The sequence below is a fragment of the Rhododendron vialii genome, chromosome 1a (genome assembly GCF_030253575.1).
Source record: "Rhododendron vialii isolate Sample 1 chromosome 1a, ASM3025357v1".
NCBI lineage: Eukaryota > Viridiplantae > Streptophyta > Magnoliopsida > Ericales > Ericaceae > Rhododendron > Rhododendron vialii.
Genome location: NC_080557.1, coordinates 28,980,821 through 28,992,512, shown reverse-complemented (window position 1 = coordinate 28,992,512; position 11,692 = coordinate 28,980,821). Strand labels below are relative to the sequence as shown.

The 11,692-nt window shown below is 37.5% G+C and overlaps 1 protein-coding gene and 2 long non-coding RNA genes across 15 annotated transcripts; 1 reads left to right on the top strand and 2 right to left on the bottom strand.

Annotated features, from left to right (window-relative positions):
- Window positions 1-236: 236 nt before the first annotated feature.
- On the top strand, window positions 237-2,206 carry LOC131308338 (uncharacterized). Its single transcript, XR_009194406.1, has 2 exons — window positions 237-756; window positions 1,646-2,206. It is a non-coding gene; the product is annotated as an uncharacterized LOC131308338 (long non-coding RNA).
- An 843-nt stretch (window positions 2,207-3,049) lies between these two features.
- Window positions 3,050-5,260, bottom strand: LOC131323988 (uncharacterized). 4 transcript variants are annotated; one of them, XR_009199223.1, is made up of 4 exons: window positions 4,986-5,260; window positions 4,840-4,898; window positions 3,522-4,749; window positions 3,050-3,435 (listed from the first exon to the last, which is right to left on the bottom strand). It is a non-coding gene; the product is annotated as an uncharacterized LOC131323988 (long non-coding RNA). The 4 variants fall into 4 exon arrangements; XR_009199221.1 differs by having other exon boundaries at window positions 3,522-3,686; window positions 4,676-4,749; window positions 4,840-5,259; XR_009199220.1 differs by having other exon boundaries at window positions 4,840-5,260.
- A 2,121-nt stretch (window positions 5,261-7,381) lies between these two features.
- On the bottom strand, window positions 7,382-10,866 carry LOC131336344 (uncharacterized). 10 transcript variants are annotated; one of them, XR_009202787.1, is made up of 4 exons: window positions 10,756-10,782; window positions 10,066-10,134; window positions 9,475-9,759; window positions 7,559-9,287 (listed from the first exon to the last, which is right to left on the bottom strand). XR_009202787.1 is itself a non-coding variant. In XM_058372135.1 (2 exons), exons 1-2 carry the CDS (start codon window positions 10,076-10,078, stop codon window positions 8,076-8,078), a joined length of 324 nt encoding a protein of 107 aa, XP_058228118.1. In that variant the 5' UTR covers window positions 10,079-10,866; the 3' UTR covers window positions 7,538-8,075. The 10 variants fall into 10 exon arrangements, 1 of the variants encoding a protein (XP_058228118.1); XR_009202786.1 differs by having other exon boundaries at window positions 7,560-9,287; window positions 10,066-10,117; window positions 10,756-10,792; XR_009202792.1 differs by lacking the exon at window positions 9,475-9,759 and having other exon boundaries at window positions 7,538-8,194; window positions 8,300-8,386; window positions 10,066-10,866.
- Between the last annotated feature and the right edge of the window lie 826 nt (window positions 10,867-11,692).

Sequence of the window (11,692 nt, the reverse complement as noted above, 5' to 3'; positions counted from 1 at the left end):
TTAGAGAGAGAAGCTCTCAACCCCTTATACTTCTTGCGGATTGTGCATGAGATATCGCAATTTTTTTTCACTCTCCTTCTTTTCTTTTTTTTCTTGGAGTATGCCCCTTGTAGGCTGTACATTCAGTTAATCTTTTCTTTTTTAATTTCAAGCTAAATTACCCCAAAAAAAAAATTTCTACATCAAAACCCTAGCTCAAGTCATTGGGAGGTTTGATTTTCTCTCTCAAAGCTTTTGGCCAGTGGAAGAACTCATACTTAGCCTTTGGTTCTTGAGACAGGTAAAGGCTATTACGTTTGTATGTTTGTATGTCTATATATATATATATATACAATCCGGATCCCTTGAGGGATCCCGGATGGAGTAGTGGTGCGGGATCCTATTGTGAGCCGTTGGATTAAGGATTAGAGAAGCCCTTAAACCTCGCTGGAAATTACACTTTCCCCCTCACACTCACACTTTCCCCCTTCTCATTTCATTTACGGACAGACCAAAGAGAGAGAGAGAGATAGGCGACGCGAACTAGAGAAGACGAACGAAGAGGAGAAGATCGAACGAAGAGGAGAAGATTGAACGAATATCCACCCGAAGACGAACGAAGATCCGCTGAGGAATCTCTGTCATCTTTTTCTCTCGAAAAAAAAAATTTCTGGATCGGAAGGAATTTTTTCTCAGAAATTAGGGGTTTTTTTTTTAGGACGAACGACGAAGAACGAAGAGGAGAAGAAGAACGAAGAAGATCGACTGGAGAACGAGGTATCTCTGTCATATTTTTCTCTCTCGTTCAAAAAAATAAAAATCTGGTTCGGAAGAAATTTCTCAGAAATTAGGTTTTTTTTTGTTTAGGACGAACGACGAAGAACAAAGCACAGTTCGATCCAAACGATCAACCCTAAAGTCATCTCAAAGCACAGTTCGATATCAACTTTTGTTACAAAATTAAGTTCCACTTTGATCTCTTACTTGAGGATTAAACTCGAACTGTGGTCCATGGAAACAAAAGTCAATATCACAACTGATATATTGAGTAAACACCTTAGTTTCTGCATTTGGCAAGTAATAAACATTGATATCCCAGCTTTTCACTGGGACCAGTAGTGAATACAACGGTTCTAGTATTGATGTCCTGCTGAAAACCCCTTGACTTAGCTAGTACTTGCACAATGGGTGAATGTTGCAGGTGGATGGGTTTACTGCGTGAACGGTGGCCGTACCTTGGAGGTTTATTGTCACCAAAATATAAACAAAGATTAAGAAATCTGAATTTTTGAAATTAAGCACTAACTAAGAAAACAACTTTTCTCCTCACAACCCTGAACATTTTGAGACATCAAAACATCGACTTCTAATAGATACATTTGCTTTCCTGCTGAAAAAGATATTTGCTTTCCTGTGATGTATTCTTTCATTAAACCTATTCTGCTTCCTGTGATGTGACCACCATTGACACTTTGCTTTCATTAAACCTACAGAGACATAGTTGGGACTTACCACCATTGACACTTTGCTTCTCCTAATTGTTGTCATGAGTCATGAATTAGGCTTGTTTTTCCTTTTGTCATTGTTTTCCCATGTTTATTTCCCGTGACTTAAAATATGAGTCATGCTTCAATTGAATGTATTCCATTGTCTCTGCTTTTTCCAGTTACACATTCTTAAAGTGGAAAAGAGTTCGAACTAGACCAAAGAAGGAACGAAGAAGAAGAAATGGAACAAGAAGATATTTCCAGCGTCAATCCATTTGGATATGTCAAATAGAACTATTTTACTGCTGCTCTCCTGCAGCAGTTTTGCTACTGTCTTCATGCAAGTGTCTGACTAATCTTGTTGCTGCTGCTGTTTTTTTGTGTTGGTTATGGCCGCTGCTGTTATGTTGTTGTCTGCGTGGTGTAACCTAAGGCTACAAGCTGTTCTGCTGCTGTATTATATGTTCTGTTGTTGTTCTCCTGTTGTCCGTGAGGTTCATTTCTAGCTATGGGGCTGTATTCTCTTGATAAGTGGAATGGGCTGACTAATCTCAATGTGGAATTGCTGTTCTTCTATTTTTTGGATGATTGGGCTGAAAACTCTCATGTGGAATGGTTTGTATTCTCGGTTTGTTGGGTTGGTTTCATGACTGACTAATGGTACATGTGTTGGATTATAATTTGTATTCTGAAGATGGTTGACGGTGACGTACTTGAAGATGGTAAAGTTTGATTGTATCATTTTGATTGGATCATAGTCCAAGTTCGTTTTTTGTTGAATTTTCCTCTGTTTGTATCATCTCAATTTGTGAGCCAATATCCTCAAACCAATTATCTGCAGTTCATACTTTCCATCTGTGGGGTAAAAGATCTACGATTGTTGCTTAACTGGCTCAAGTTTTCCATCTGTTCTTGATTGAGGCAACTTAGCTTTTGCATGTGTTTGAGTATACAAGCAGTATTAGAAAAAGAGTAAGATGAACCGCGATTCGATCATATGTGGCTGGACGTACCCTTTTCCACATGTGATTCCACACACAAATAAAGGGTATAAAAGAAGGCAAGTCAAAGAGGCTAAGGGACGGCAATGCCTTTCTTCCAGTTTCCACTTTTTTTCCACTTTTTTTTTTTTTTTTTTCCAGTGTTCCTACACTACTATAAAGGTCATGCAATAAACCAATCAACTTCATCACACCACCATTTCATGGGGTACCTGGATTCCTGGGTGGACTCCTCATATATTCTGAAGCTTGAGTAACGAAAACTCTTGAGAATTTTCAATCCATTTGAAAAAAAGGGATGTAAGACAGCTTATACAAATACTCTGTATGATACATTTTCTGTCACATATAACAACAAAATCAACATCCAGTCCCTCCCTGGAGAAGACCCTAATTTTAGTTCGAGATAGTTGATGTTCAGAAAAAATGTTGTTTGAGTCGGTGCACCACCTTATGTGCCAAAAACTCATTAGGACACAAAACAGCACGGTCCAACTAAATTTCCATACCAATTAGCCATAAGTAAGAAGAAAAAACGATCTCAAAATAAATTAGCCATACATCCAAGGCCAAGCTAGATACACCAAACCAAATCCCAACAGTAAGCAATTTCATAGTCCCAAACATACTACTACTACTACTTTAGTTCAGTGGCTGCTTTTGCCGCACATGTATGACACAATACAAAAAACAACAATCTAAAGGTAATTCCAGTTCATTTTCCCCCCATTTCTCATTCTCATTGCATCAATCTCCTTCTGCATGGCTTCAATCTTCATCTGCATTGTGATTGTTGTCCTCTGCATATCTTCACTAATGCTCATGAATGCTGAACTCTCACATTGTTCAACAGTCCTCACAGGCTTTTTTTTTTTTTTTTTTGTCTAAACCATCATTGGCCTCAAATCAGCCCGCCATTGCAAAATACAAGGCTCATACCAGCAAAAAAAACCACAATCCAAGTCTAACTGTAAAAAATGAACACAATAAGAACTTAGGGTTTCAACTCCAACGAACAACAATAGAATAAATTGGGGCACTGCATGCAGCTCACCTTATAGTTTGCACATCCGAAGAACCTTTGACCTGGGTTCTTTTGTGTTCCAGATTTCCTCAATGGTGTGGGATCTCCACAATAACAAAAGATCCCAAAATCGAGATCACCACTTCCATTGTTACACGAACTACTTCCTTCCATGAAATGAGTTGCTTTCTCCTCCTATAATGTAACAATGGCCGCTCTATGATACTCAAAATTAGAAAGTAAAAAAAAAAAGAGTTACAAATCTTTCAAAAATGTTGGGAAGACAGTATACGACATAACAAGATTTCTGAAATATCAAACCTCAAATGGAAGATGGTATCCAGTAACTTTTAATAATATGGACATTCTCATAAAAGGAATTGAGAATATTCATGAAGCCTTTTCGGATGCATAATATAACATACTACCCCACAACAAAACCGAGAAAATCATAGCAAATAAAATCTGAACCGGTGCATGTCAGCTCATAAAAGTAACACAGAATCTCCGTAATAGAAAAGACAAAAGTAAACTGAAGTTTGTCATGAGAAAATGAGGAGGTAACAGAAAGACAGGAACACCAAACCGACTCAAAGCTTGGATCTCCACATTTGCCATACGTTTCCCTTGAGGTTTTAATCCTCAATCTCCACATTTATGCCATACGTTTTGATGAACACTTTCACCCAAACTCACCATCTCTCACAACTTCGTAGCACTTCAGTTGCATACGCAAAGCCGCACAAAACTAGGATATTTTTCAACCTCACAATTTAGCCAAGTATACCAGTTACTCTTCCTTAAAGTACTTATATGATTCATACAAAATTAAAAATGGGACGCTGTAAATCTAGGTGAGGCAGCATTCTCATAAATCTAGGTCATCCATGTCATTGTTTGGGGGTAAATACACACATAAATCATAGTAGTGCATTTTAAACTTTTTCACCTTCCAGTTTTAGAGTTTTAAACTAACCCAGTATTCATCCTAGAATCTAGATACATGTTTGGATAGATAAAATCTCTATAAAATTTCAAAACTAAAACTTACAAATTTCCCCAAATTTCGTTTTTCATATACAACTAATCAAAATAAAAACCTAACCCTAACACCATTCCTGGATCGAAATTGAAACCCTAACAAAAAGGGGTTCAAATCAGTCAAACAGTGAAGAGAGAGATACCTTATTTGGTTCAATCACGTTCTCCAGTCGAGCTTCTTCGTTCTTCTTCTCCTCTTCGCTCTTCGTCGTTCGTCCTAAAAAAAAAACAACATAATTTCTAAGAAATTTCTTCCGAACCAGATTTTTATTTTTTTGAACGAGAGAGAAAAATATGATAGAGATACCTCGTTCTCCAGTCGATCTTCTTCGTTCTTCTTCTCCTCTTCGTTCTTCGTTGTTCGTCCTAAAAAAAAAAACCCCTAATTTCTAAGAAAAAATTTCTTCCGATCCAGAATTTTTTTTTTCCGAGAGAAAAAGATGACAGATATACCTCGGTGGATCTTCATTCGTCTTCGATCTTCTCCTCTTCGTTCGTCTTCTCTGGTTCGCGTCGCCTCTCTCTCTCTCTCTCTCTCTCTCTCTCTCTCTGGTCTGTCCGTAAATGAAATGAGAAGGGGGAAAGTGTGAGTGTGAGGGGGAAAGTGTAATTTCCAACGAGATTTAAGGGCTTCTCTATTCCAGGCCGTTGGATTAAATCCAACGGCTCACAATAGGATCCCGCACCACAACTCCATCCGGGATCCCTCAAGGGATCCGGATTGTGTGTGTATATATATATAGTCATTTTCAAATGAGGAAGTCCTTATTTTAGTTAAAATAAAGACCTCTCCATTTCTCCAATTTGCCGATCGAATTTCGATGATCCGAGCCGGTCAATGTGTATAGAATGTGATTTTAAGGGCACCCGCGAGAAATCGGCAAAAAAAAAGACCGGGAAGGTGTAACGACCCACTCCATCTTTGTACAATATTGTCCGTTTTGGACGCCCAAAGCTCATAGACTTCCCAATGGGTCACCCATCCCTGGACTACCCCAGGATGAGCACGCTTAACTGTGAAGTTTCTATGTGCTTTGGCCCGCCCTCACGGCTTTAAAATGCCTTGTACAAGTAGGAGGTATATTTTCTTATAAACCATGACTTGTCCCCTCCCGTCCGGACGGAGACTGCCATCCTGCAGCACCGCCGACCACCGGAAAGCGGGATGTTACAATCTACCCTCCTTAGGGATGCAACGATCTCGTTGCACTAGCTCAACAACCTTTCCCTGGTGGCCATGGTGTGGCACTTAGTTCTGTACAGCACAATCAGTGTGCTCGTACCATATTCTAGAAGTGGCCCCCACCATGTAGACCAGGATTGTGCTCTGATACCATTTGTAACGACCCGCTCCATCTTTGTACAATATTGTCCGTTTTGGACGCCCAAAGCTCATAGACTTCCCAGTAGGTCACCCATCCCTAGACTACCCCAGGATGAGCACGCTTAACTGTGGAGTTCCTATGTGCTTTGGCCCGCCCTCACGTCTTTAAAAGGCCTTGTACAAGTAGGAAGGATCTTTTCTTATAAATCATGACTTGTCCCCTCCCGTCCGGACAGAGCCTGCCATCCTGCAGCACTGCCGACCACCGAAAAGCGGGGTGTCACAGAAGGGCTTCATCTGAGCAATTTTATTTGAACCGTTCGATAAAAAATAAACAAAAACTGCTCTGATGAAACCCTTCTCGGTCATTTTTTTTGCTGATTTCTCGCAGGTACCCTTAAAATCACGTTCTAAACACATTGAGCAGCTCGGATCATCAAAATTCGATCGGAAAAGGGAGGTTTGCATTATATATATATATATATATATAGTCATTTTCAAATGAGAAGTTCCTTATTTTAACTAAATAAGAATCTCTCCATTTCTCTCATTTCCCCTTCGAATTTCGATGATCCGAGCCGCTCAATGTGTTTAGAACGCGATTTTAAGAGTACCTGCGAGAAATCAGCAAAAAAAATGACCGGAAAGAGCTTCATCCAAGCAGTTTTTATTTGAACCGTTTTATAAAAAACAAACAAAAACTGCTCGGATGAAGCCTTTCCAGTCTTTTTTTTTGCTGTTTTTTTCGTGGGTGGCTTGGATCATCGAAATTCTATCGGGAAAGTGAGGTCCTTATTTTATTAAGTTAAGGTGGTCCTTAGGAGAAGGGGACTATATATATATATATATATATATATATATATATATATATATATATATCGGGGCAGTTCTGGGGACAACTAATTAGACACATAAAAAAATACTTCATAGTTCCTGATCAAATTTTAATGATTCAAGCCGCTCAATGTGATCAAAATGTGATTTCCAGGGTACCCGCGAGAAGTTAGATCGAAAAAAAAAAAGATGAGGAAAGGCTTGATCTGAGCAGTTTTTAGCTTAGATTTGATGAATGGTTCAATTAAAAACTGCTCAAAACAAGCAATTTCCAGTCATATTTTTTGCTAATTTCTCGCGAGCACTCTTAAAAATCACATTCTACACACATTGAACGTTCGGATCATAAAAATTTGATCGAAAACTATGAGATTGAGATTTAAGGTGTTTAATTGGTTGTCCACAGATATATATATATATATATATATATATATATATATATATATATATATATATATATATATATATATATATATATATATATAATGTGTGCAAAATAGCTCAGATCAAGGCCTTTCACGTCTTTTTTTTGCTGATCACATTGAGCGGGTACCTTTAAAATCACATTCTGATCACATTGAGCGGCTCAGATCATTAAAATTTGATCGGGATATGGCTCGGATCACATTGATCCCATATATATATAAAATACTAATGCATACCCGAGCCTGAAGGCACAGCTCTAGCATTTGATATGGCTTTGGATTCAGCAACAATGTGTGATAAAATACGAGAGTTCACAACCCAAAAGTTACATTACGCTGCATTGTTGTGTAGTAGAGTAAAAACACATGCCAACTGCTAAAACAAACATAAGATTTTGTAGCACACAACAACAGGGATCTACTCTAACCCATTAACCATCCGGGTGGGGAAGAACAAAGCAAAAAAGATAAATTAAACCATTTTATTTCATGGTATAAACCTTCCTAATGAATCACTTGATGTCAATTGCGCATGTCTGTGTCTAAAGGCAAGGTTAAAAATTGGGTATTCAAAAAAAAAAAAAAAAAAAAAAGGGCTTCGGGAGTCCTTAGCAACGTGTGATAAACTATAGGAGTTCACAATCTAAAAGTTACTATCTTTTGTATTCTGCCATCTGATTTTTAGTGAAGTAAAAATACATGCAACTGTCAAAACAAACACCGTGAAATTATGGAACGCACAACAGAGGTCTACTCCAAGAGGAACAAAGCAAACATATAAAATTAAGCACTTCAATTAATGGAGTAAACCTTCCTAATGAAATGGGATGTATCAAAATATTAATCCAACCTCATGACTGAAGAACAAAATTAATATTGAGGCACCTCAAGAACATGATTTTGTACTCCCTTCTTTCTTCATTATACTTATCTTCACCAGAAGATTTTCCATGAGGTGCATCAATGCACCAAGATCATTGAAGGAAGTTCATATTGAAGCAGGGCCAACCCAAGTTTAGACTGAGCAAGCTCAGTTCCTTTTTGCTTGGCTTCAACTTGCTTGGATCCGGATGAACCCACTAGTTGAGATTCCAGTGCAAGGACTTCAGAATTAGCATCATTGAATCTAGATAGAGCATCAATACCAACATAATCTATGACAATTACTATGTCCCACAACTTACCCGTTGGGAGACCCTCACTGCACAATTCTTTTATCCATCCATGCCCCAAAGTTGCCCATGCTTCCAAATAACATTGCAGCAGTATGTCTTTATGATTCAAAATTGACACCAGCAGGTAAGAGATTTTTAACCTAAATTTTCCTCAACTTCTACAGTCAACTCATAATGGTCGTGCTTATTTGTGAAAGCTTAACTCAAGTAAAGACAAATTAAACAAAGGTAATGAATTCTTTGGCTCTACCAATAAAGGTATGATTCTACTCATAATTTTCACTATAAGACTTCTCTTTTGTAAACCTTGAAATCTAGAGAATCGTTGGTAGACCATCCAAGAGTTCATCTAGAGATCACTATTATCTTGGAACTTGCAAATTTGGAAAACAAAAGATTTTCGAAGTCTATAAACCAAAATCAGAATGACAATTAGACCTTCACTGAATGAGCCACCTAATTTTTCTCTTTGTTAGCTCAATGCTTCTTAACTTAAGAGTAGAGATAACTTGTCATGTCGTGTCCTTGGATTTATGAATAATCTACGAGCCAGAGTATCGGTGTCCAATATTTTGAAAAAAAAATTTATCGGAGTATCAATGTTGTGTGTTCGTGTCGGTTTCAGTTAAATCACCTAACTACTTGCCTTATGCCTTAATTGAACATTCAATCACACGCTACTTGTTTGACTTCCCGTTTCCACGATTTTAATTAACACTCCAAATGCCGCAAACAAAGAACCTTCAAATTTATAACATAAAACAATTATGTAAAAACCGGAGCCGAAAGACTTAAAATAGTAGATAATCACATATATTTCCATCTAGTTTTAACCCCAAAAAAGTCAACATATCAAACTTGTGGATAAAATAGGTCTACTTGGATTACCTGTTTGGTGGTTAAAATTGAGACAAATCCTTGCCGTCACTGGTAAAGAAAGTAGAAGCTTCTTACTGAAGATATTACCACACGGTATGGACAATTTACTCTCTCCTTGCTGTCAAATTGGTACAATATTTATTCAATGGTAAGCATAATAAGCAATGCATGAGAAAAGAAAACACCACCCAACAATAGCATTTTTCAAATTAATCACACAAAATGACAATCAAATGGCAGTATCCAAAGAGTTGCTTGGACTTTAACTCTAGGATAAATCAATATTGTGGATGAAGAAAGCTTACATTTGGGTACCCTTAAATACTACCAACGTCCATTATTATAGCGCATCCCCAAGACCTTGAATCTTGGGTCTGCGATTTAACATGGCGCAACGACAAAGGAAGCTTTTATACGGTGAAGCTGATGATGGACATCGATCCACCGAGTCATCTTCATGTCCTTCCATTTGACAACTCTGATCATGGGTAAACCGCAAGGGTGTCTTCACGTACTACAGGTGGGAGATTTTCAAAGGACATAAGCATTCTGATTGGAATATTGGCCATGGTTGAAGCACCCCCTTGTACCTAAAACACTAAATACCTACGGTAGCTTGAGAATGCAAGTGGGTACCTGTTTTATGTTCGAGACAGGTTCAAAACTTCTTACTCTGAATCCTTTACAAATAGTATCGGCCCACAAAGGTTAAATCGCAAGTAGACCAATTCAACTCTTTCCAAGGTTTTTGATCAATGCGGGTTTTTAATGGGTTTGTAGATCGGTTGAATAACGACTAAATTATAAATAAATCATAGAGAAGCAAACAACTAAACAAACAAAAAAGAGTGCCTTCATATGGAATAAAACCTTCCGTTTTGCGTAGAATAACTCACCGATTGCCGCCATTTGAATCACCCGATGCTCCTCCCCTACCAAATCGGAGCCCTGGGCCCCTTAAAGATCTAATATCCAATATCCCGATGTTAGAGAACCAAAAAATGCCGAAATTACTGAAATTGAACTGTCAGAACAAAATTATGCGACACCAACATCAAAAAAATGAGCCAAAAAAACAAACTTTGTACAGCCCTCCCCTCACACTCCCCTACCTCTTCATCTCTTCTTAGGCAATGAAATGGAATGAAACGAAATAAAGTGAAAATGAATAATTAAACGTCTGATGGAATAAAATAAAACGGATCAACTAAAAACAGAGGCTCTAATGATAATGGTAATGCAAGACATTATTAAAAGATTAGATAATGGTATGGCAAGACTTGTTTTATCTCATATGACTGTGAAATCCAAGAAGTGGAAAGAACCATAAGAATGGCAAGACTGAGCTTTAATTGAAAACTATCGAGAACCAAAACTCATGTTTTCCATTCTGCAAATGGGCTAGAGAAAGTAAGAGCAAATCTAAGCACACATGACCATTCAGCTCTCGCTCAACATGAATAGCAACAACATTCCTTTTTTGAAGAAGTTGAACCTACGCATTTATAGTGAATTGAAATACTTAATGACATCAAGAAAAGAGGAAGCATACTCAATAAGAAAAGAGTGAAGGAAGAATTAGTTACCGTTGCCCTTAAATCATTGTCCACCTGTCAATAGCAAAAAAATAACGTTGTGTCACGGTAAAATGGAATAAAGTGAAATTGTTATCGATTTGAAACAAACTTTTTTAGGAATATCATGCCTGATCGAAAATGGAAATGTTGTCCATTAGTAAAAACGGTACTTCGAGATGTGCCAATGGGGTTCAATAACCTTGTTGAACTATTAAGGAGAAATAGATCTGCGAAATGGATCATATAAAGGCACTAAAGCTTCAGATTAATTTTTTTTAATGCCTCACGGTCATAAAAACAATAAAAAATTGTTGGGAAGTCCACTATAGCATATTTGTAACCCACTAAATCCACTTCTAAATTTCATAACCCCTCTAGTCCACTAATTAGATTTTTGGTGAGGCCTTAAGTCCAATTCAATTAAAAAAGGAATTAGTTCAGGACCAAAATATCCTTACCTTTAAAAACTGTTAATCTGATATATCTCACTCCTATAAAATCTCCCCTATCTCACTCCTATAAAATCTCCCATATTCACGTTGTTCCCATATCCAAAAGGGAAACAGAGTCCAAACGAGAGAGAGAGAGAGAGAGAGAGAGAGAGAGAGAGAGAAGATTACCCTTTCCATTCAAATCCCATATTTTTAGCCCATTATCCGTTCTACGTTTGAAATCCCAGCAGTTACGTTGGAATAAAGCGACAGAAGATTCTCCTTTTCTGATACACTGTATATAACGTAATTGTACATATATAACGTTATATACTCGTTTATCAGTTCTCATTTAACGTGCGATACTTACATTTTACGTTATATACTCATTCATCGGCTCGCATTTAACGTTATATGAGTTTTTGAAATCTTTTTTTTTATTATAATACAAGAACATATAACATTCGACGTTTACATCTGAACGTACATATATTAACATAAAATGGTATATGTTC